The 23,893-nt window shown below is 42.5% G+C and overlaps 1 protein-coding gene across 1 annotated transcript in view; it reads right to left on the reverse strand.

The window, feature by feature from the left end:
* rgs12a (regulator of G protein signaling 12a) overlaps nt 1-23,893 on the reverse strand; it is a 44,218-nt gene that overhangs the window by 4,508 nt on the left and 15,817 nt on the right. Inside the window, exons 4-17 of the mRNA XM_085451312.1 lie at nt 16,179-16,200; nt 13,515-13,684; nt 12,575-12,667; nt 10,758-10,901; nt 9,954-10,136; nt 9,715-9,862; nt 8,892-8,989; nt 8,478-8,669; nt 5,311-5,384; nt 5,069-5,195; nt 4,541-4,637; nt 4,231-4,286; nt 3,655-3,766; nt 2,866-3,417 (exon numbers count right to left, since the gene is read on the reverse strand). Coding sequence (XP_085307438.1) covers nt 2,866-3,417; nt 3,655-3,766; nt 4,231-4,286; nt 4,541-4,637; nt 5,069-5,195; nt 5,311-5,384; nt 8,478-8,669; nt 8,892-8,989; nt 9,715-9,862; nt 9,954-10,136; nt 10,758-10,901; nt 12,575-12,667; nt 13,515-13,684; nt 16,179-16,200 — 2,068 coding nt within the window. The remainder of the gene's footprint in view (nt 1-2,865; nt 3,418-3,654; nt 3,767-4,230; nt 4,287-4,540; nt 4,638-5,068; nt 5,196-5,310; nt 5,385-8,477; nt 8,670-8,891; nt 8,990-9,714; nt 9,863-9,953; nt 10,137-10,757; nt 10,902-12,574; nt 12,668-13,514; nt 13,685-16,178; nt 16,201-23,893) is intronic.

Consider the following 23,893-nt stretch of genomic DNA (forward strand, 5'->3'; position numbering starts at 1 on the left):
GGCAGCATTATTGTTGACTTAACTAAACACACTTTAAATTGAGTCTGAATCAGTGCTGTGTAGAGATACACTGTGTAATGTCGCCCCCTAGTGGGCATTCTATTCCCCACAGAGCCGTGGAGTAAGAGGGAGCATCAAGTTCAGCCCTGGTTCTCCTTTCTGATTTTGTCTTTTATAGTTTAATTAGGGCTTTAATTAAACTATAAAACTATTAAACTATAAAACTAGTACCCATTAAAGGTACTAAAAGCTTCAGATCACTGAAGAACTTTAGCCTTCTTTTGGATTCAAACCATATGCAGTTCAAGATATTTGTGTAACTGTCATGTGTGCACACTGGTGACTTTCCAGTAGAATTAGAGGAAATGTGAAAAATGGTACCGCGTGATGCACTTCTGCTGCTGTAGAAAGGATGTCTTTGACTTTCTGCATGGCATTAAAATGAGATCCATGTCAAGCTACCAAAGCAGCAATTACTGTATTCTTATTCTCTCGGAACAGCAGAGGGCGTCAGTCTAACAGTAATACAGAAAGCGAGGAGACATCTCTGCAGTGCCTGAAGTCAGCAGGATGACAGATAAAAGAAGAGGAACGCTGCTACTGCACAACATTGGCTTCGCTGCAGTTGGAATTAAAGATGCAACTGTACTCTGTGGGTGGTTTACTTTGTCTTAAACTAAAGAAAGCCAGCGAGCTTAACTTTCCACCCAAACTCAAATGTAACAACTTCATAAAGTCCAAAAAGTGAGAAAGTGAGAAAGTGGAGGCGTTTTAGCTCGCTGTAAAGATCCCAGCACAGCCTCGGTGATACCAAGGTGGCAAACTGCGCTTAAAGCGTGGCCATACCGAATCACTGCTCTGCTCCCGTTTTAGCAAGCGAGAGAAAAGAGAAACGGAGAGAAAGAGGCAGGGAGATAGATGAAAACCAGTAGTGACAGTTTCTATCTGTAGCTCAGACAACTCGTGGATAAGGTTACCATGGCGCCCGGTGGTGGGAAGAATCAGCCTGATGTGCTTAGCAACCAGAAAAGAGGAATGAGGCTGTATGAAAGCTGAAAAAGCTTCGATTTATCCTCCTCGTCTTGTGTGTGTAAGCCCTGCTTTGCATTAAAAGCGTAGATATGAAGACAAGGCAATAAGGTCATGTTTGTGCCCCTTTAAAAAAGTGCTTTGAGGTGCATCAAAAAGAGCAGCCGGAGCTGCTCTGTAGCTGGAACACAGGAGTGTGGTTATCTTCTTTTCTGACGACTTCACAGCGTGTCAGGAAAGGCTTCAACTCGAAGCCGCGATCATCACATGTAGGATATCAAAGCAACACTGTCACAGATCAAATCACTACTTCACTTCACATAGCATCACAGACAACACACACATATGCACGGAGGAGCGGGAAAAAAAAACACATAAAGGCGGGAAATGTGTGCGAGAGATGGCCATGCACTCAGAGCACGATGAACCAATGCCGAGGCAAAGCTTTGCAAACCCAATGCGAAACCCACACACACGCGCGCGAACAGCAGTGGCTCAATTTAAAGAAATAAAAGCAATATGTGTTATATCATCAACAACAGCAACAACAAGAAGCAGGTCGGCTGAGCAACGACACAGAATAAACACACACCGAGAGATCCTAGGAGTAAAAAAAAATAAAGACACCCAGCGAGCAGTGACACTTGTGAAATGAGCGCGCACGAGGAAGGACACGGAGGAGTGGGAGCTGATGAGAGGAGGAAGCCACTAGACAAGAACAACAACAAAAAACAGAAAAAGAAAAAACTAATTAAACAAAAAAAGCTAAGAGAGAACGGAAGGAGGCATGTGGAGGTGGAGAGGACAAGCGGCGGGTGGCGGGGAGAGAGAGGGGAGGAGTGGGGGGGAGGGACTGATCTGACAAACGTGTAAAAAGACAGACGAGAGTGATTTCCAATTCTAACATTTATTAGATCTATTCAATCACAGGTACAGAGATTATTGGCAGTGATTATCTACAAACAGGCACCTAGAGAGCGAATGAGCCTGGTAAAGAATGACAGGCACTTCAACAATGTCACCAGCGCCAAGGAGCACTTGTCCTCCAATGACTAATAATTTTTCACCGTTGCTCAAACTGCTACAGCATGAGCTGTTTAATGGCTCACCGGATTTGTAGCATTGCGTAAAAAGAGAATGAAAAAAACATCTAGCTTTTTGACACGGACATTGTTGAATTGCTCTTAAGTAGAGGAGGTGGGATGGATAGGGATACAGCATTTATATGTACCGACTGTTAGGTATTTGCAGGTCCAACACTGTGCAGCAGTCTGGCTCAATTTTCTTTTTTTTGTACATGAAAGCTGATCTTTTTTTTCTCCTCTGATTTCTAATCTTCGGTACAACATCTAGCGTCCACATAACTGTCAAATATTGATCATTAATCTCTACGCATTGTGTATATTTCATTGATATTCAACAGATCTGCAATCAGTCACATTTTGCATGCACCCAAAAGGACAAAATATATCACTGGAAATCCGCTTATGTCAGTCACATGTTCAACTCAACAATTTGTGGCGAGGGAGGTGATATACAAGTAAACGTTACTCACGGAACAAAAATACACAGGTCATTATTTACAGATCAATCTTGAGTAGTGTAATCATCATGATCAATCACACACATGCTTTGCTGAGCTTGATAAAGACGAATCAGGCAAACTGAGAAAGAGTCGATATCAATTTGTCATTAAAGTGCATCAGAGTCAGTGTAGAGGGAGTTTTATTGTCAAAGTGGTCCTGTTCCTGACCACACACATGCATGTACAACACACACACGCACAAGCACACACGCAAACACACCGAGTGTTAGGTTGTTACACTGTAGAAATACCTGAACTGGACTTTCCCTCTTCACCCGTGTCTTTAGCCTGGGAGCAGGGCGGTGGCGGGGTGAAGTTGGCTGCCGGCAGGCTGCTATCGAAGGACGACACAGGGGATGGTGAAGGAGGCAGCAGGGTGGGGCTGCTGATGTCGCCTTCACCGATGAGAGTCAGGTCGGTGTTGGCGTCCTCCTCCACGGTGCGAAGGGTTGGACGGGTGTCTGAGGGCCGGAGGATGGGGGACATGTGAGTGCCGAAGGTTGGGTGGCGTGGAGGGGGCATGAGGCACCGCCTGGAGTGTCCGTTCGCACTGGAGCTAAGAGAGGAGTCGAGGCTCTCCGAGCGTAGGCTGGAAGTGAGGGGGCTCCGGGAGGGAATGCCATTCTCTCGAACCGGCTTCAGGGAGTTGGGGGTGGAGCAGGCCAGGTCGGAGGACACGGAGACAGAGGAAGTGGGCGGAGTCAGTCGCAGGAAGTCGGGAAGCACTAGGTCGTCTTTGTTCAGGAGACCACGCTGGTCGTTGGCTCGGGTGCTCTGCGCCCGGCTCAGCAGCTCAAAGAATTCTGGAAAACAGTTCAAGCACATTTCCTCACTTGAAAGTTTCCACACACACGCAAGAAAAGGATTAGCTGGGTGTGACGTGCAGCAGAGCAACCTCGCTCCTCTTAAGAGAAAAGAACCCTCGTGGAACTAACAAAGACACGAGTTAGTCTTAAAGGCAAAGCAAAGCTAAGAATTCCACCACAAGTTGAAAAAAAGAAAAGAAAGAAAGACAAATAAGGAGAAAAAGGGGGATTTACCTTCAGCTTCATCTATATTAATCTTTTTCTGTTTTCTCTTATCCCTTGGGAGTGCTGAGTCTGGTCCACTTGGCCTCACAGAAAAGTCCTTTGGTGCTGACCTCTCATCTCCCTGCAGATTCAACAATAACAAGGCACTCTATTAAGGGGATGGAGGGACGATGTGGTGTGTGGGGAGGTCGTAAGGGGTGGGGTGGGATGGGGGCGAAGCTAAGCAGTTTGTCCAGATTTACTGAGACCTTCAGGTAAAGATGAGCTTGGTCCATCTGTCGGCTGTGTGTCTAAGGACCCTGATAGAATCCAGACTAAGCAGGATCTGCCTTCATATGGTGCAATAACTCGAGCGGAGAAAACAGGAGCGAGTGAGTCAGCCATAGGCAGTGTTAGGGAGAGGAAGACCCCAAAATAACAGTAATAATAATATTAAAAAAAAGGAAGTAAACACCAACTGATAGCTTAGCATTGGCTCAGTGTTAATAATGTTATTAAATGATGTTGCAGAAGCAGCAGCAGAAAAAGACAAAAACACCACTCTTTTTATCATTGTGTGAGAATAAAGATGTGACGAGTACTCACTGTCGCAGAAAAACTCCGGGTTGGGTGACTTTTTAAGGAGGAAGACTTGGATTTGTCTATTTGAGAGAGAGAGAGAGAGAGAGAGAAACAGAGAGATGTGTACATGAAAAAGTCATCGGGGTGAGAAACTGATGAGGAAGAGCGTGAGACAGAGAGGGGAGGAGAGGGTGCTTGAGGCGTAATGAGAGAGACGTCTTGCAAAAACTCGTACACGTTAATCAGCAGGATGACTGAGGTGGGTGTGATTTACATTTTTCTGGTGCCTTGATGAGAAAGGACAAACCAGTTTTGTTTTCTTGTTCCATTCTACCTTTGACTGAACAGGGATCTGCTCGCTCCAGCACAACTCGCAGGCCGTCCAGACTCGATATGGGGGCACCCAGATCCAGAGGCTCAGTCTCGCCGCTCTATTATAAAATAAAATTTGAAGGTCAACATGTTAGTATCCTCACCTGTTGTGCGGAAATCTAAATACTGCTGCTGCGCGTGTTCCTTTGCTTAGTTTATAAACCACCTTTCAGCTCTGGTCTACTGTATAATACAGTTATAATGCCTGGAAACCCACAGGACTAAAATAAATCTGACAGGGGTTTAGGGGGAGGAGTAGAGAGTCGGCATGTTTGAGGAGTGTCGTCATTCTTAATTATAGCCGCGGTGTTTCGTCTTAGCAGGCTGGGCTGAGTCAGAGTGCTAACCACTGTGTAGAGATGGAAAAGGATGCGGTCGTTTTACCCCCCTAACCATGATACTCCACCCTGTGGCACAGTCACACACTACACAGGCTGCTGTCTGGACACACGGGAGCTTCAAAAGGATTAAGGCACTGGAGACAACTTACTATTTTGGCCACAAGATCAGCGAGGTGGAGACCATATTTGGCCACCACGGGCCGCAGGACCTCAGTGACTGGCTTGGTCGGCTTGGCTTTCAGCCCCACGGAGCGGTTAATGGGCACCAGATCCAACCTACCAGTGAGCCGAGAGCATCAAAGTAAATGTGACAGCAATGAAAGCAGAAACGCAAAATGAGAAACTGAAGGCGATTAACAGACTCAAGGGAACACTGATCGGTTGTTCATACCTAAACAATGTGCGCTTCTCCAGTCTCAGGTCTCTGGAGCTTAGTGTCATACAGTCTTGGTCCAACACTAAAGGCTAAAAGGGAAAAAAAGCATAAAACTGCACATTAGCAGTACATAAAGAGCCAGGATCAAACACAGTATTGAGCGCTATAAACAGCAATGAAAAAAACAAATTATCTGTAATTCTCTTTTTGATTCACTTCACAACTTATATTTGCTAACAAGGACTCCTCAGGTGTGCTGTACCCAGATATTTAAGTGTCTGGATATTGGAAGTATTTGTGTTTTTTTGTAAATATGAAAAATATCTGCCATCTTAGCTCGAGTACAAGGCTTCTGTTTCACACTGAGCACTGATCATCACACTTCACTTCACCTCATTCTCGCCGTTATTAGAATCAGTGACTTTTCATGCACCTCTAATGAGCTGCTGTTAAAATTAACTGCCTAGTGAAAAATCTTCTGCTTCTTTCTCTTTCCGTCATCTTTTTACAAGGTCACACGGCCAAGATCGCGGCACATCCATCATCTTTTTTTAAACAATATTTTTGTTGTTTTTGCAGCAGCATACAAAGATTTGTTTTCACAGTAATATGCAGCAGTAGTAAAAACACTCCCCCCCTCACCTTCCACCCCTGCTCTCTCCCAAACCTACATCAAATAAAAACACATAAAATGTGCATACATTTGTGCAGTATGTGGTATTTATACATCCATCATCATTAAACTGAGTACACTAATTTTGTCAAGATGACATAAAAATTATAAAGTCACAAGACACACCCCGGCCTGCTGAAGTTCCTTTTTCAAGGTAATTATTAGACATGGCACATACCACTTTTTTATGTCCGATACCAATACCGATATCATAAATTTGGATATCGGCCGATACCGATATGAATCCGATATAGTGTGTTTTTTAATCAATAAAACTGGTTTTTTTTTATATCTTGCTGCATTTTGTATAAGTTAATACTCAAGTTTAAATAAACAACAACACTAAAGCTATTCTGTTATACCTGTATGCAAAAAATACACTGCACCCAAAATATTTCATAGTTCAGCAACACTGATCAATCTAATAAACTTAAACCTACTCCATCCTCCCTAATCTGGTATTTTAAAGAGTAAGCAACCTAACCAATAGGGTTAGTCATCGGGGTGAGAAACTGATGACCCCCCCCCACCTCATGATGCTTAATCGACGTAATCAACTTTAATTTGATGCAGTGTGAAAAAAAAAATGGACAGATATCAATTATTTTTCAAGAAATATTAAATAGATTCAACATCTTTCTTCAACATAATTGCAGACTGCACAGATGGTATCTTCCCAAAGGAAAAAGTACTATAGCTTACTAGGGTATATATATATTAGACTTAATAGTTACTATATACAGTAATGGACTTCTATACATTTTACATCAGATTAAAACTTTGGGTGTAAGATTCAGATAATTATTTATTAAAAGCTCGACATTTTAAATGAGAATAAAGAAAAGTATGTCTTTGTGCCCCCTTTTCCCTGTTCATGTCCTATCGGCCCCCCTGGCTAAACTTTGCTAGATCCGCCCCTGCACAGTTACCAGCCGTCAGGTACATAGAAAAAGATCCTGGTGTAGAAAGTAATATTAATTAAATTCTAACAACAGATTAAACGTGCTGCTGTTGTTCAGCCGCTGGTTTCCTCTTTCTGGCGCGAAGTGGGCCAAAAACAAAGAAGAGAGACGGACTCACGACAGAAAAGCCGATCAGCTGATCATTAATCAGTTTCATGATTGAAGTAGCAGCAGGAGAGGGAGGGAGAGAGAAGAGGCAGTCGCTCCATATATCGGTTGTTAAGCTTAACGCGGGAATGCTTTACAAACATTCACTTGCTTTACTTCTCTCTGGGTTAACTTCCTCGGAGATGAAATGCCGGATTGCTAGCGAGGCTACAAATACACACAGCTGCTCTATCACGTGACGCACACTGCTCCGACATGTTATGAGCCGAGTTACACCATGTCGCAAGTTTTGTGAGGTGCTTTTTTGATATTTAATGGATCGGATTACATTTTTTATTTCTCTCTTATATCCGATCCAGTAATTTTGGTCAGTATCGGACCGATACCAATACGCAATATCGGATCGGTCCATCTCTAGTAATTATGTGCATTTTTGTTTTGTTTTGCTTTTGTAATTGTGAAAAATGTCAGCTTGACACTCTCCTCATTCAAAGTAATGATTATCATGTTCACTGTTTCAAACTTCATCAGCTTTTACTGAATAATTATGGGTGCCCCAGCTTATATTAGAGAGAGCCTGACAGATATATCAATAGGGCTAATACTTCTTTGGGGGGTTCCTGGAAGCACACCTGCTTCATTATATTATTAAGCATGACACAAGCAATCCTTTATCTTAAAATTAGATTTTTGAAAACTGGGTTTTGGCATAGATGAGCTTCTCAGAAGGCCGATCATTTTCTGATCAATCGGTATCAGTATTTCTAAAGGCCAATAAAAGACCATTTTAAGAGGTTACACACTTTGTCCACAGAGGACACATTGGAGCATCCGTATTGGCAACAATTTTAGAACGCCACAAACGCAACGATCAGCTGATCCCAGCAAAACAAGGAGTGTAAATGAGTAATCTGTGAATCGTTGTAACAAGATTACGTTTAAACTGCGTTGTCATATTATGTCAGTAAGGAATCACAAATATTTGCACATAACAAATTTTAGGGAAATACATCTGTTTCATGTATCTGAAATTAAAAAGAAATATTTGCCAACATATTGGCTTTTCAAGTAACCGAATATTGGTATTGGTATCATTCTTAAAAATCCTATATCAGTCAGAGTAAGCAGTAAACAGAATGTGACCCCTATGTGAGATACTGTGTTTCTTCTACCCTTTCTTTGATGACTCTCAGATAGTTTTTTTGTAACCAAAGCTTTGTCTTTTTCCTTCTGATAAGTTCTACAGAACTCAAAAGTCTCTATTTGGGAGAGCCTCACCTCTAATGAAACAAAGCAACTCCTAAAGGCTACATTTTATTTTCTTAGTGTAAGCACAGCTGAATAACTCCGCTCAAATTCTTTCTGTAGCAGTGCTTAGCTTACTGGGACAGCAGCAGCAGATGTACGGTATGCAGCATTTGACAGCAGTTTGTTCTCACCTTGTCTCCTCCCACGAGGAAAAGGTCAACGGCGGCAACGTTGACACTAATGTTCTGGCAGAGTTCTTGGAGGACTTCCCTGATGGAGGCACCTGGCCGAAGGCTGACAGAAGAGCAGGAGCCGTTGGGTAGCAGCACGCTGCACTGTTTGGGAGCACGTTCCCACGCTCCAACCGAGTGGCGATTATCAGACTATGGTCAAAGAATTAAAAATAAACGCATATATAAATAAATACTTTTTAATATTATAAATATATATATATATATGTGTGTGTTTTTTCTTCCATGTGACCCATAAACAAAAAAACTCCATGGTCTGAGAAGTATATAAAAAACTGCTGAGGCCCTATTATAATAGCTTCACCAGACACTGAGCTCTGTGTTGCCATGGTGACCTGTCCATAGGAGTCTTACCTCAATCTTGCCAGCGGAGCAGGAAATGGGCATCTCCAGACTGGTACCGGATGACAAGGAGCCCTGGGACTCCCTCCTCCCATTACTGCCCCAGTAATCTGCACAGCGCAGTGCAGAGTACGACAGATTAGTGCACGTCAGAGAGACATGAGCGCACTGCTCATTTTACATGACACTTACAATATGCAACACCGACGTGTAATATGACTAATAACAGTGTTTCAGTATCGAAGTTGGTCACTGGAAGATTTTGGCAAACAGAAAGGCGCGTTTTATCAAAGAGAATAAATAAAGGATATGAGTGGGAGTTGGAGTTTCATTTCAGGACAAATGCATTTAGAGAGAGTGTAAAATGTATATTTAGTCACATTAAGTAAGAACAGAATCGAGTTTTTTTGCACACAACTGGCATGAGAAAGAAACTACAAGTAATCATTACGGATGTAAGCCTAAAAGTCAGAAAATGGAATTGTAGATTAAAGTTTATGGCCAGTCTTAAATAAAATCAACCCAAAACATAATAACAACTTAAAAACAAAACAATAAAAAAAACACTAAGACTATCATTTAAACCCTTCCTTGGGCCTCCTCAGTGTGTCAGGACGCAACAAGTATGTTTTTGCCAGGGTACCAGTGGTATGTCTGTGTGTTTCTCAGTGTGTGAGAGACTTCCAGCTGTGTTTCTTCACTTCTACCCTGCATGTATCTCACTCCAGCCCTGGAGCTGGCACTGATTTGGTGTCTTATTCAAGGACAATTGAGCACTGCAGACGTTTGTGTCGGGGACGTTTGAAACATTCACCGTTGTCAGTTCACTCCTTACCGAGGTTAATGTCTCCGATGTCCTTCTTCTTTGGACCCTTCCCAAAGCTCCTGTTGCGCGACCAAGAGAAGAAGCCACGTTTCTTGTCGGCGCTCTCGTCTCTGCCGTCTTCATTCAGTGACCTCCCTGAGCGCTGCTTTCTGACGTCCTGTGGATTGGGAGGCAAATAGACCCGTTATCAGTCAGTCTGGACAACAACCGCACAACTCCGTGAGAAGTGTCTTTAATAAATGCTATACCTTTTTGGGGGTCGACAGGGTGGAGCGGTCAGAGCTGGCACTGTGCTTTGAGGGGGCGGGGCTGCAGGGGATTTGGTAGGGGTCCGGCAACGGCTGACCGTCCATCTCAGCACGCATGCACTCCTGGTAGAGGGAGGACTTGAGGAAACGCGAATAGCTGTCAAATTTCATCAAGTTGAAGATCTGCGGACGTGGTGAGAGGGGCCGATGAGTAAGACATCGCAAGTGAGGATTTGACCAAAAAGATACATAAATAAATAAAAAGAGAAGAGAAGATGTGCAATAGACAAAAAGCTGCTAGTGTTAACATATGGTTACAGCTCATGTTTTGACAGCAGCCTTAACGGTTAAAATTTAATCATACTCATGTGCACACTGAAAATATACAGATCTCTGACTGTGTGTCTATGGGGCTGTGTGTACAGTATGTGCTAGGTTCTCTGTGGGTGTATGCCAGTTTGTGTTTATCTCTCTGGTAAAGCCTCAGAGCCCTTTTGTAAACAAATGCAGATGGCCACCAAAAAAAAAGCCAATATGCTTGTGCTAAGTGACTAAAGGCTAGATGAGAACAGAACCCCCTACTGCACGCAGAATCCCTCCTCCATTAATACTGTCTAGAAAAAGCTTGATCCTCAGCTTGATACCGAACAACTGAAGAATTCAAATGAGGTTCTCACAAAGGGCCTGTCACTAAAAGTCAAACTGTTTGTTGAATGTTTTGATTACTGCGGGAGCACCGCATTATTTATCCGCTGCCTCATTTGGAACACTAATAAATAAACTCAACAGCTGTCTCGTTGCTACCTGTAGCTGCTGGGTCTTGAACATGTCAGGCCTTGGGGAGGTTAGCACGTCATCGGCCAGCTGGGCTTGGCTGTCGATGTTGACCGGCATGGTGGCCTTGCTGGACAGGAAGCTGTTATAGATCTCCCCTGCTCTCTGGGACAGCTGCAGGAAAGAGAATTGTTGAGAATTTGTGATGAGTGTGTGTGTTATGCTATGCCACAGTGACGCAAACACCATCATGCTTGTTTTATGGTTTGTTTAGCGATCCCCCCCCCCCCAAAAAAAGGGTATGCATCTAATGGAAACATGCTTGCATGCAGTCCTTAAACAACCCAGAACCATGCAGCTCTACATAGCTTGAAGGTGATTGGTTGAAAAAGTGGACGGAAACAGGAACAGGGGAGTTAATGGGAAAAAGCACAAAAAAAAATCCAAAATAAGACCAAAATAAAGCATGAGAAGCACAGATGGTGGCCGCAGCACTTTTTTTTGACTGTTTTTAACACTTAGTTTCACTTCAGCTCTTCGCATGTTATAAGTTTGCCCTTTTCTATGGCTGGCTGAAGGACCAAAAATTTTACTTAGCCCACATACTGGCTGTTTGTGACACTGCCCCCTAGTGCAGTAATCAGCTACAACATGTAAGCGATATCTGTTACAGTTAGACGTATGCACAACTCTTTTTAGAACCTTTCTTGTAACCTGGGTAAGTGGCTTATGTCTTTGGCAGCATTCATTTATACTTTTGCGCGCTCTTAATGACCTTGTGCTTATGTCCAAGTGTTGTATATGCAGCGCCAGCCACAATAAAAACAAATCAAAATCCCGGGACACTGTTCTTTCCGGGGTCCTCACTTTTTCTTGTGCTTTTTTCCCCCTGTGAGCCTTCATAATGAGGGTATGACTTCTTCCTTATACTAAAGTCATTGTTGATAATATCTCAGTAATAAAAGTGCAATAGTTGCGGGTTGCGTAGATGCGTTGATGTAGTTACATTTCCAGGTACGTGCACATCAGGTCATGGCGTAAGTTACTTTGTAGGGTCTCAGGGGGGTTACCTAACTATGATGTAGATTCAACTGTAAAGCCGTCTGTAGGCAGTGCATACGACCACACCATGTTAGAGCCTTCCCCCTCTTTTTGGTTTCCCTTTCAAAATAAAAGTACATTTTAAGAGTCTACATCAGCTAAGTGAGCAGATTCGGTTTAGTCTGAACCTTTTAGAGAGAAGTAGGTAGATTAGCTAGAGTAGCTGAATCTTGAGTCACTGATGTAGATCAAAGCGATCGTGGCTCAAGAGTTGGGAGTTCGCCTTGTAATCGGAAGGTTGTCGGTTCGAGCCCCAGCTTGGACAGTCTCGGTCGTTGTGTCCTTGGGCAAGACACTTCACCCGTTGCCTACTGGTGGTGATCAGAGGGCCCGGTGGCGCCAGCGTCCGGTAGCCCCAGGGTGGCTGTGGCTACAATGTAGCTTGCCATCACCAGCGTGTGAATGGGTGGATGACTGGATGTGTAAAGCGCTTTGAGGTCCTTAGGGACTAGTAAAAGCGCTATACAAATACAGGCCATTTACCATTCAAAATAAAAGCTCCACATACGTTATAGGAAATTAGCAGTGTGCTTTAAAGTATGCTAGACTGTCAAGCTAAAAGAGAATAAATAAATAATACTTATTTTAATTGTGTGACAAATGATTTACAGAAAAAAAGAAAACTCAGGTCTTAAACACTTCATATTTTTTAGTATGACCTTTGGTTAAAGGGGATAATCCAACAATTCACAGTGGGCCCCCAAACAAAACTGTCACAGGATCTGCAGCTGCACACTGTAGCTTACCTGCTTTTTATCTGTTGCAGGGACATGACTGAAGTATTCACAGGCCTGCCAGAACAAGATATTCTCCTCGCTGAATTCTTTCTTGAGAAATTCCTGTGGAAACACACAGTAAAAGAGGGTTTTTTTTTTCCTCTGTCTATGTAATCTCAACTGGTGATCACATTCTCATCTTTCCAGTTCTGCTGCTGTTGAGACCAGTCGAGCGGGCAGATATTACTGGGTGTAATGTAACAAGATTGGTGTAAGTGTAGGCGCAGGATGGTGTAGGCGAGCGCAGCTCTGATCAGTACTGAGGGAAGGTGAGGAGGGAGGTGGTTCTGGGATGGAAGAACTTAATGTTGAGCTTTCTGAAGGTGTTGTGGGCTAAATTCAAAAGCACATCTTTTATGTGGGAGGAAATGGTACATGACAATAAACTCACTCACTCACTCACTCACTCACCAGGGTTTAGTGTTGGTAAATGGCTCTTCACTTTAACCAGACGGAAAAGAATTCATTCATATATCACACTACAGCTTTTTTTTTTTTTACACTATATCAACTCTTTAATACTAATATTAATAGTACATCTGGATGTAAATATTTCCCCCTGAAGACAGTGGAGCTCTGAATTGAGCTAAAATGGATGCATATTAGTCATCAGTTGAACAAGTACAGAACTAAAATAAACTGGCAGAGAGATAATTTGGAAGTGTTTGCTAACACGTCTGTCCGTGTTGCAGTTGGAGCTAGTTTCTATTAATCTCAGAAATATTAAATAATGCCTCAAGTATTCAAAATATTCTTTCCTTTTTTGCTCATTAGTCTCCAAAAGTAACATCTGGAATTACAGGACTTTGATCTACATCAGTGACTCAAATCTAAAGCACAGAGAAGCTTTCAGCAAACCCCTTAATAACACTCTTGATAACCTCCGAAAGGATTCTTTCTCCAAGCTTACCGAGAAGTAGCGCACACCCACGGGATCCTGGAGGAGACGCTCAAAGCAGGAGGACCAGCTGGCCACACGCTGCTCTGGAGCCCCTCGGTTGCTGCCTGCTCCTGGAAGGCTGCCATTACTGTTCAGGCTGCTCTGGCTGCAGCAGCTCTGCAGCTGGATCCCACTATAGTCTGCGAGACAGGAGAGTGCAGTGCAAAGGTTAGAGAGCGCTGATGCTAAAGGGTGGGTACCAGATCTAGATTCTCCACGGTGGCCTCTCACCCTTTCTAAATATAACAGTGGTGTTTTGTATGTTTTACTTCCTTTGAGCAGTTTTAACTTCACTGAATGTTTTTGAGAACAAAAGCTACAGTTGGACTGCAATTAAATCCATGGCAAATGGAAATGAGATCCTCGTTAATCAGAAATTTCCAAAGGTAGGTACATCAATCACATCTGGCGCTCGTGCTAATGCTATTCATGCAGTCCACTCAAAATTCTCACAACCTGTTCAATAATTTCCTTTCCTTTAGTTGAAGCAAATCTAAAATAAAGGAAAGAACACACAATTTGTCAGAAAATTAATGATCCTGTTAGAGAGGGGAAAATTTACCCTAAAGCTTTTTAGACTAGAAAGGCAAGAAGTGCACAAAGACACAGCAGAGGTTGCTCACATTGCACGAGGGAGCAGCAGAAAGAGAGTGCAGAGGATAAAAAGGAGGAAAGAAAGGCGACACAGCTGATTACAGGGAAGGCCACAGGGAAGTGTGGGTGACAATACAGGAGCTGGTACAAAGCTAAAGTGGTGGCCTCAGCCTACACAGTACCTGCTATCATGGCGGCAGATGGCCACTTTAGAGCTGTGAGCAGATCGAGTGAGGAGCGCACAGTAAAAACAAAAAGAACAAAAAGGGTCTCAGCCAAATTGGTTACACATACACGGTTGTCATTCTGTGGAAAGTCAATTCGCTGGCGCAGGCAACTGAAATTAAGCGGTTGTTTTTACATTTCAGAAAGGAATGGTAGCAGGGGCAAGTAAGGTGTAGTACTGCATATCTTTATCTTGCCAATCCACCTGCATGAGTGGGCTAGATCTGCAAATAAAATAAAAGAACTCTAAATAGCAGATGACATCACTGACTGTGAGTAAGGCTGCGTTCTATTTACCTCGGGTAGTGACATCACTCCCAAGTTGAGCACATTCCAGTAGCTGGAATGTGTCGGAAAACCGAGGATTTATTTTGCTCCTTGGCGAGGTGGAACACTTCTAGCAAAACCATGCAGTACTTTTTTTTTTGTTGCACTTAAAAACTGTGCTTTCACAGGTCAGTCTGCATGTAGCTTATTTGTCGAGTCACAAATACACAACAGTGGTAGCACTGACTGCAAACGTACAAATAGTACAGCAGCACAAACTGCTTTACCAATGTTTAAAAGCACAGCCGCCATCTTGGATTGTTAAGTCGGGCTCAATGGTGCCGCTCTGATGGGTTGTTCCAAAATAAGCTGGAAGTTCTCAGTTGGAATCTGAATGTGGAACACCGCCTGAATTTGTTAAGTCAGGGCAGCACCACCCACGGCTAGCTAACAATCTAAGATAGTAGCAGTGAATGTAAACAGTAGTAAACCCGTAAAACCTTTAATCCTTTCTGCCACTGTTGTGTATTTGTGACTCACTAAATTTGCCATATGCAGACCACTGAAAAGTCTCTATCCAAGGACGTGCTGTTTTTAAGCACACAAAAACAAGTACTGTGCTGTATTGTTAGCAATACCAGGCTCTGTGGTGCTAAGAACCAAAACAAATGTTTTTTTTTCCTTTTTCTTTTTTTTTAACATTACATTACAACTGGAACAAGCTAACTGGGGAGTGGTGTCACTCATGGGTTCCTAGGTGTCTGGAATGGAGGTATGACTTTCTGAGTTGGAAGTCCCACTTGAGGCTGTTGCTCCCATTAAAAATTCTGACTGGGAACTCGGAAATTCCCATTTCAAATGGAAAGAAACATAAGGTGGCCTCTGTATGACCTTCCAAGCCTACACCACATCCTAGTTAAAGTAGATGTCCAATTAAAATTAGACTAGTTTTCCATAAATTATGAGTAAACATATTTCTTTTAACAGTACGGTCAAATTAGTCCTGGTTTGAGGTTTTCTGACAAGCTATTTGTTTGGACTTGGCTTATTGTATTAGGACTGAGGGCCTATGTTTACTACACTGTTGGCTGCTCAGCTAATGAGACAGCTTTAGAAAGCAAACAGCCGTGCATGTCTGATCCACATCAACTGTGAAAGAAGCGGAGCTGCACTCCTCAACACAGCCTCGGTCAGCCTGTTAGCAAGCGCTGTTAAAACTGCTATGAAAGGGAAGACCAGACAGCATCCAAGCTTAGCCATGAAAGCAACCCAACCACGCTGGGTAAACAACATTTGTTAACGAGGCATGCTGCCTACAGCGAATACATCATGCTTGCTAAAAGACTTTTTATTAGGTCACTTTATTGAGCAGCTACAAAGTTCTGTGTTGAGGGCGGAATATAAAATGAGAAATAAAAAAGCAACAAAAATGAACCAAACGATGAATGCTGAAAAGACTTCAGTTTTAAGATTGTAAATATTCATAAGCACACAGATTGAATTCCTCTCCACACTCTCATAAAAAAAAAAAAAAAGAGTTGCACTTACCACCATCTGATGAAGCAGCAGACTGGAAGAGAACAAAGAGAGACATGAGTGAGAAGTTGCCCTCGTGACCTCCTGCGCAGACACAAGAGGCTGAATGCTGTGCTGGTAGCACTGTCCATTCAGGCATCCCTGTGAGCTGTGTGTCCTCCTGGTTTGTAAGTAAAACTGAGTGTGCTGCTTGGAAAGGGTTGGACCTTGGGGGGGGCTTACACAATTACTTTATGTGGGTGGCTCTCGACCCGTACCATGGACAGCTGTTCACACCTCCACACTGGTACCCCACCCACAGCTCTGAACTAACGTGCGCATTCCTGCTAACTGAAGTCACAGGATCAGGAGTCATCAAGGCAGACTAGTTAACGATGAGCTTTTCACTTGTTAATTCGGAGAGTTGCAGTTTTATGCATGTGTAGATGTCCCTAAGAAAGGCATATGACATGAGCTCCCCTACTGGGCACGGACGTCTTTTTAGAAGTTTATGTAGAGCTGCAGGAATTAACCCATACACTGAAAGCAGACTGAGAGAAATTATCATTAGGAATCCCCAGCTGATTACTGGTTTGACTGACTATCTTCACATTTTCAGCTGAGACAAAGCAAGATGAATTGATTGGGATAAATAATATGTGGATTAATTCACAATGGAAATCATTTGTACTCAGAGCCCTAATTGGAGTTTAATTACAGCCAGAGAATAAGGCTCAATAAAAACACCACCCATGTCTGAGCTTAACATGGATAAGTGAATATTAACTTGGCAATACTTCAATTTAAAATCACTGCCTCAGCGTTAGGCTTGTGTAAACCCCACTAATAAAGAAAGATTTAACGTGCAAACTGGAGAGCCACAGCATAAATATATATTTACATGCAGGGGAGGATATGAGAGGCAGAATCTTAGGGCTTTGTCCAAGAAAACTCCAAAAAAAGAAGGAAAAAAAGTGTGCGTTGGAGGATTCATCTGAAAAGGAGGCACTATTTCCAGAGGAGTGTTTTCTGAGCTGCCACTTCAAAGTGTGAATACTCAGAGCTGATAAATACGACTAAACAAGGCTCTCATTGCCACGCTCCAGCTTTGGTTTCAGCAGCAAATAGACTTTGTGCTTTGGTACACTCACGTAATTCTGTATTGTGGAGCTGTAATATCATAAGAGGAATGACATAAACAACGAAAACAATGAACATCGACTGTTTTTGTCCCCCCGCTCTGATTTTACTCATTATATAAACTCTTATTTTTCAATTAGGAGCTTTAAATCAGTCAGCTTCAGCACAACCTCAGATGGCAGCCTATTCACTTTATGCACAAAGACTAGGGGGATCGGTCATGCTCACCGACGTGACGGCTTGTTTCCATTTTGGGAATGACCACATGTAAAAGCTCTATCAGACATAGACCGCTAAACCACTAATTGTCCATCACAGCCTTCTTTACAACTCTTCTGCTGCTGAGTCCAACCCCTATATCGTCAACACCCAAAAAAGCCACCCCTTCTGTGGTGGCTCGCATGTGTACAGTAATCATGGGTGGGTAGGATGAGGACCAACGTGAAGCCAAAACAGAAGAAAGAGAGAAAAGAGAGAACACCCACTCCATCTGTCTGTTCCTATGGGTCTAAAAACAGCTAAACCTCAAACCTTAAATATATAGTGCACCACAGCTGGAGTCCAGTTTAAGAAAAAAAGGTGGGAAAACCCCCCCCAAAAAAACTGTGACGTGAATTTTGGTTTGGACCAAACAAAAGGTTAAATACTGAAAAGAGCATTTTAGCTATTCTCGGTGCTTCAATACTCACATCTATATGGATGACAAATTAGATAACTATCCATGTTGTGCAAGAGCAGAAATTACACAAAAAGTGGGAGAGCAGCGATAAATCACTCGCTTGTGACATTTGTTGCAATCTCCTGGTTCCAACCACAATCATGACAGATTTATCCTAGTGACAGAAAAGTCTTAAATGTCTTAAAGCACCCAAATAAACTCAAATGTTGCAAAACCCTAATTATTTGATCTTATCCGACTAACAGCCACATGATAAATTATTATCCAATTTAATTAAAATTCATGTCATATTTTGAAATGGAACAGCGAGTTATCAAAATAAAGACGTTTCCAAGGCCCAAGGCAGTGGGTTCAAATGTCTTGTTTTGTCTATGCGATCGTCCCAAAAATACACAGACTGCATCACTGTGCCATAACCACCTTCAACCACCAAACGTTCATCAGCAAAGTTGAACATTTAGCCACATTTTGATCGTCTGAAAACCGGATGTGACGAGCGAGGAGGAGAGTAACTCACTGAGAAGTCGAAGGACTCTCTGTTCTTTACGCAGTTCTTACATCGGTGATTTGGGGGTTAGCTGTGGCTCACGAGGTCGAAAGGTCCCAGACAGCGAACTTTAAACCGAGATAGCAATTATTTTTGCATGCATGCCTCTATGTTAAGTCTTGATTATACGCTGTTGCTGGCACGAACAGACACCACAACCTGATTAGTCATACTTATTATAAGTCTTTGAGGTCGAAGCATTGTAATGTAAAGTCCACGTGGTCAAACGGACATCCACAGGAACCTCAGGCTCACAGTGTGATGACGAAGTTTGTGTCACTCGGACCCAAACAGACCAAATCGGACTTGTGGTCACTTAAAGTATAACAAAGACATAAATGGGTCCCTGTCAATTTACTTTCCTACCCCTTTTAATCACACAGCAGTTCCACCCTACAGCATACTCTGCTTTACGCTCAGTTTTATTGTAAATAGGAGTGCACTTTACTTGATACAGCTTAGTGTTAATGTGCTATGAGTGGCAACTAATTATTGACAACATAAACTGTTCAGGAAAGTGCTTACTGATGTTACACATATGCAAGCAATTGTGTCATTTTTCCACACATGTATTTCCAATTTTTATACAACTGCACTTCTTATTGCAAGCTGAAGAGTCACCCCCCTGCTGGCCATTAGAACTTATGAAGGTTTGCACTGGTCTCATTTTACAGACTCGGAAGCTCATGTCATCAATTTTCATGTCATCTAGAGCCTGACTGATATAGAATTTTTAAGACACATACCGATATTTGGTGGTTTAAAACTGCTATATACTGGCTGATATTTGTTTTTCTTTCAGACACTTGAAACATCAAAGGATTTTCCCAAAATTTGGATGTTTAGCTGATTACTTATATACACTCTCTGCTCAACTCACCTCAGATCATGGGTTTTTGCAGCATTCTTTTAACAGGGAAGGTGCAGAGTGTTCTCTGGTGGGCAGACTATGCAACTATGTATAACACGATTGAAAGATATTTTTTCTCAATCTCTTCAGTGGAGTTGTAATCTCATCCATGGGTTCACCAAATATGTGGCTGTTCAGCTTGTTCCTCTTTTTAAATATAATGATTTCTGCAGAAGTGGTTCCATACATGAATAAACTAACTTATTATCTAAAAGCTTTTTGTCAAATACAAAGACACATGTACAAATGTGTACTTCTAAAAGTTGGCAAGATAAGAAGCCAAAATGATATCTGCTGCTGGAGTTAGACCACACACAAGCACACATGTCAGTGTGTTGTGTTTTTCCAACTCATTATTGCTTCCTTGCCCACAAGTCTCTAACAATGAGGCCAAAGTGATGACCCTGGCACCTCTAGTCAGTAACACCTCCTTCCTCTGTTGACACCTCTGGTGACAAGCAAGAGCACTGTGGGTGGCGCAGTAGCACTGCAGGCCCTCTTTGATCCCTTTTATAGAGTCAAAAGTGAAAATACCCCATTTCCCAAATGGAATTCCCCTAAAAAGCTGCAAGTCTGTCAACCAAATGGCCAATATCACAACTGAAGTCATGGCGAGCTTGCTGGCTCTAAACAAAGCACGATCTGGCTCTCCAGCTGGAAACCACTCTTTCAGCTTTACTCGGGTACAGCCCCCCACGCCATACAGTCTGGCATCTCAAGACACCACATGCTGAAGGAACGTAGAGGATCACACCGACAGATCTTTGTTTGTGATCTACCACAACTGAAACTTTTATCAGTGTGAAATGGTTGAAGGACCAACTCCATTAACATCTAGTTAATCACACTCGCTATCACCTCTCACAGAGTGTGTTTCACATGTTTAAAAAGTGACTTCTTTTATCTTTTGAGCTTGTTTAGGCACGTCTCTGCCCTCAAAAAGTTAGGTCGAGACGTTGCCTTTCCAGAAATCCCTCACACTTCTGTACAAAAAGCCTGGTCTAAACTTTAACACAAATAATGGCCGATTCCAGCACTCCACAAAACAAAACAGCCGACAAGTCCCTGCCGCTTCAAACAGCTGTTCTGACTGAGAGAGTGAGAAGAGCGACAAAGAGGGAGATTAATGACAAAAACAGCTGAGTGAACACAAGTAGTCTCCTCATTTCACACAGGAGAGGAAGAGGAGAGGAAGAGGAGATTCAGCCGGCAAGCCACTGTTTACTTACAGTGTTGAAGTTCCAAGTCCTCTTGAAGGAAAGTCTCTTTTTGAGACTCATTGTTCCCTAGTCTGCAACACCAGCGGCACGCAGACAAAATATGTGTGTGTGTGTGTGTGTGTGAACGCATACCTGAACATTCCCCACCCAAAACTTTGCAAAGCATGTTTGTACAAGTTGGGAAGAGGGAATAAGGGAGGGAGGATGAGGAAGAAATCTGACAAGGTACTGGAGGGAGGGAGAGAGAGAGAAAGCGAGAGAAAGAAGGTGTGTGTGGGGGGGGGGGGGGTGCAAAAAGAGGAAAGAAAGATTTCCTTACTCTGCAGCTGTTGCTACGGCAACCCGCTTGACAATACATACAGCCTCTGCCACAGTGGCATGAAGGAATCAGATGAATTAACCCCCTTTTATTCCCCTTGCAAAAACGCGCGCTCGCTATGTGAAAACCACACCGGCCTTCCCCCCTCTTTTGTTTCCAGCTGGGGCACTACTCCCTCTCGCTCCCTCTCTCAATTCACTCAAGAAAAAAAAAAGAGAGAGAGAGAGACAAGAATGACCCAGTCAGCTAAAATTGAGACCATATGAATTTTGTTTAATCAAAATAAAAGTTTGTAGTCCACAAGCCAAATCCTGAGCTTCATTATCCGCTGTCACAGAGCGCTATTCTTAAACTCCAAATGGCAGCCGTGTCAACTGGCGTTTTTCTGCTGGCTATTAAAGCTCATGTACCAGAAAAAGATTTTTTTTTCCCCCTTTCAAATCTGGCATCACTCCTCTCTGCTCTGCTGCAACACTGTGCCTCCACATAACTGGCAAATCTCTACAATCAACATGTCGACTGTTTTTAGACCCGCTATTATTCTTAAAGCAGGGGTTGCTCATTCTGAGGTTTTCCTGTGGCAAATGACCAAGCATTCGTCGGACTTAATAGACACTGTATCTCATCCACTCATTTCAGCAAAATTAACAGCTTGGTTTGCATGGTAGATTTCTCCTATTTATTAAATCTCCGCATGCTCGATCGCTTTGGAAGTTAAACATCTCATTTGAATGGCTGTGCTGATTATTTGGGGGTGGGGTTAGGGGTGGTAGTGGCATTCTTGTGGCTATCTGGAGTGGGTGTGCGCTCATGTATGTAAATGCATTTAAAAACAAATAGAAATGAGGGAAAGAAATTGCCGAGTATTGTTTCAAATACACTAGAATGCACATCTTTGGACAGTTTCTCCTTGCAGGCTCTCACATATATACACATATATCACTTCCTGTAGTATCAAAACCTGAGTTGTGCGTTTTAACCTGCACACACCCGGCATGGTTTTTTTTAAAAAGTTTCAGAAGTAGTCAAACTCAGGTTTGACATGCTGTCAGACAGGGAGCTTAAGGCCGTCTTAGTAGATGTTCAGACTAAAGCAAACCTACTCAATGTAACAGTCTGCTACGAGAAAAAACAACAACAACATAGCAGTACCTGTTGCCCATAGCTGCTTTATGCTGTGCAAAAAGCTCCTTCTTCTGCATTTTAAATCTTCTTCAGGCATCTTGAGGCAGGAAATAAAAAGCAGCACATGTTGATGAATCTGCTTTGAGATCATGCACATCTTCAGCTGCGTTTATTAACTCAAATGCAAATGAAACTACCCCATTTACCCCATTCAGTGCCACACGCACCAGGCTGGTATGTTATTATCAATCCTGCGTTTCATTGTGTTTAAAGTGCAAATCCCGGAAAATCTGTGTATCCATTTGTTGAGTTGTTGTTTCAAAGCAGTCACTGCCTTAACAGGCTTAGAGTGAATTTATTTAATCACAAACCCTACAATTTATATCCCGTTTCACCCAGGCTTTTAGCACCTGGTACTGTGAACCGATGCAGCAGAAAAACACCCACGCAGTGCATGCCTCCAAGACCTACCAATTTGCTCCAAACTAATCCACAAGGAATTCGCACCTTCATTTATCTCTTCATTTATCTAAGAGAAACACCCTCTCGCTGTAAGATGTAGCAAAACACTTACACGTAATGTCATTTAGTTAAGTTTTTTGTAAATATGGTCCTTTTTTTCCTGCCAGAGCTTGCTACGTAAAGCCCTCTGCATTAATGAAGTTGTCTTCCTGAAGTGAATGTGGGAACTACATTTACTGGTCTGAACAAAGCCTTACATCATCTGGTGTGCACTTCACACTTCCCAAAGAAACAAACAAACTGTGCTTTAGACTGGATCTTTTGAAAGGATTCTGCACAAAAAATAAATAAATCTTGCAACAGTGTCTGCCCGTAATTTAATAAATCTGTTTACTAGAGCTTGCTTTTATCCAGAAATTTAAAGAAAAAAGGGAGATGTATAAGACAAGCCGCTCACATGTGAAAATTGTTATGATTTTAGACTGGGCTGACATAGCTCCAGGAACGTCTCAAACAACTAAGATTTGGGCTGTAAGTTTTGAGCACAATAATCTCTCTGTATACTTCAGTGCCATGATGGTGGGGACACAAAACCCAACCTCAGGATATCACAAGCTAGTGTAGTCCTTGTGTCCTTGTGTCGGTCCCAAATCCGGATAAATGGAAGGCTTTCATCAGGAAGGGCATCTGGTGTAAAAAACTGAGCCAAATCAAATATGCGGATCCATCCGCTATGGTAACCCCACGGGAAATAACAGAGCAGATGAAAGTACCTTCTTGTACTTTACACTGTAGCGCAGAACTAAAAGGCTCAATGTGTACGCTTTCATGTAAAGCCACGCTGATATGTCAGCTGGAGAGGGTTTGTCTATCTTACTGATGTCAGCATTTGTGCTTGCTCTTTAGTTTTACAAAACATAATGTAAAAATTGTGGTATTACACATTTTATCCTGCAGAGCTGTTCGATGAATTTAGAAACCAACATAAAAGTGCCATCTGTATGAAGTGTTCTGGCATTGTTTTTACAACTCTTTGTCAGTTCATCTTACTTTAAATTTACTCTTATTTTTTGTTTGTTTTTGGAAGGATAGAACTAGAAACTGTATAATATGGACGTAGGCAGCGTGAAAATGGTTTATCGGACTTTTTTTTAAATGTCTTGAGTTTGGTATTCTGGCTGCTGTTTTAAACCAAGCAAGTGCTGGATAACATAAAATCACCCAAAACTATAAGTTTCATTCTGTATTCAGGAAATCTTAAAAGTAGCGATTGAAACCATAAACTAAGTGAGTCAACCTTTGCTAGCCAGTATAAATAATGCTTATAGCGCCTTCCCTCATTCATC

This window comes from Copadichromis virginalis, linkage group LG3 (genome assembly GCF_057382275.1).
Source record: "Copadichromis virginalis isolate Kocher_CV1m ecotype Utaka linkage group LG3, C_Virginalis_male_GT1.1, whole genome shotgun sequence".
Classification (NCBI taxonomy): Eukaryota; Metazoa; Chordata; class Actinopteri; order Cichliformes; family Cichlidae; genus Copadichromis; species Copadichromis virginalis.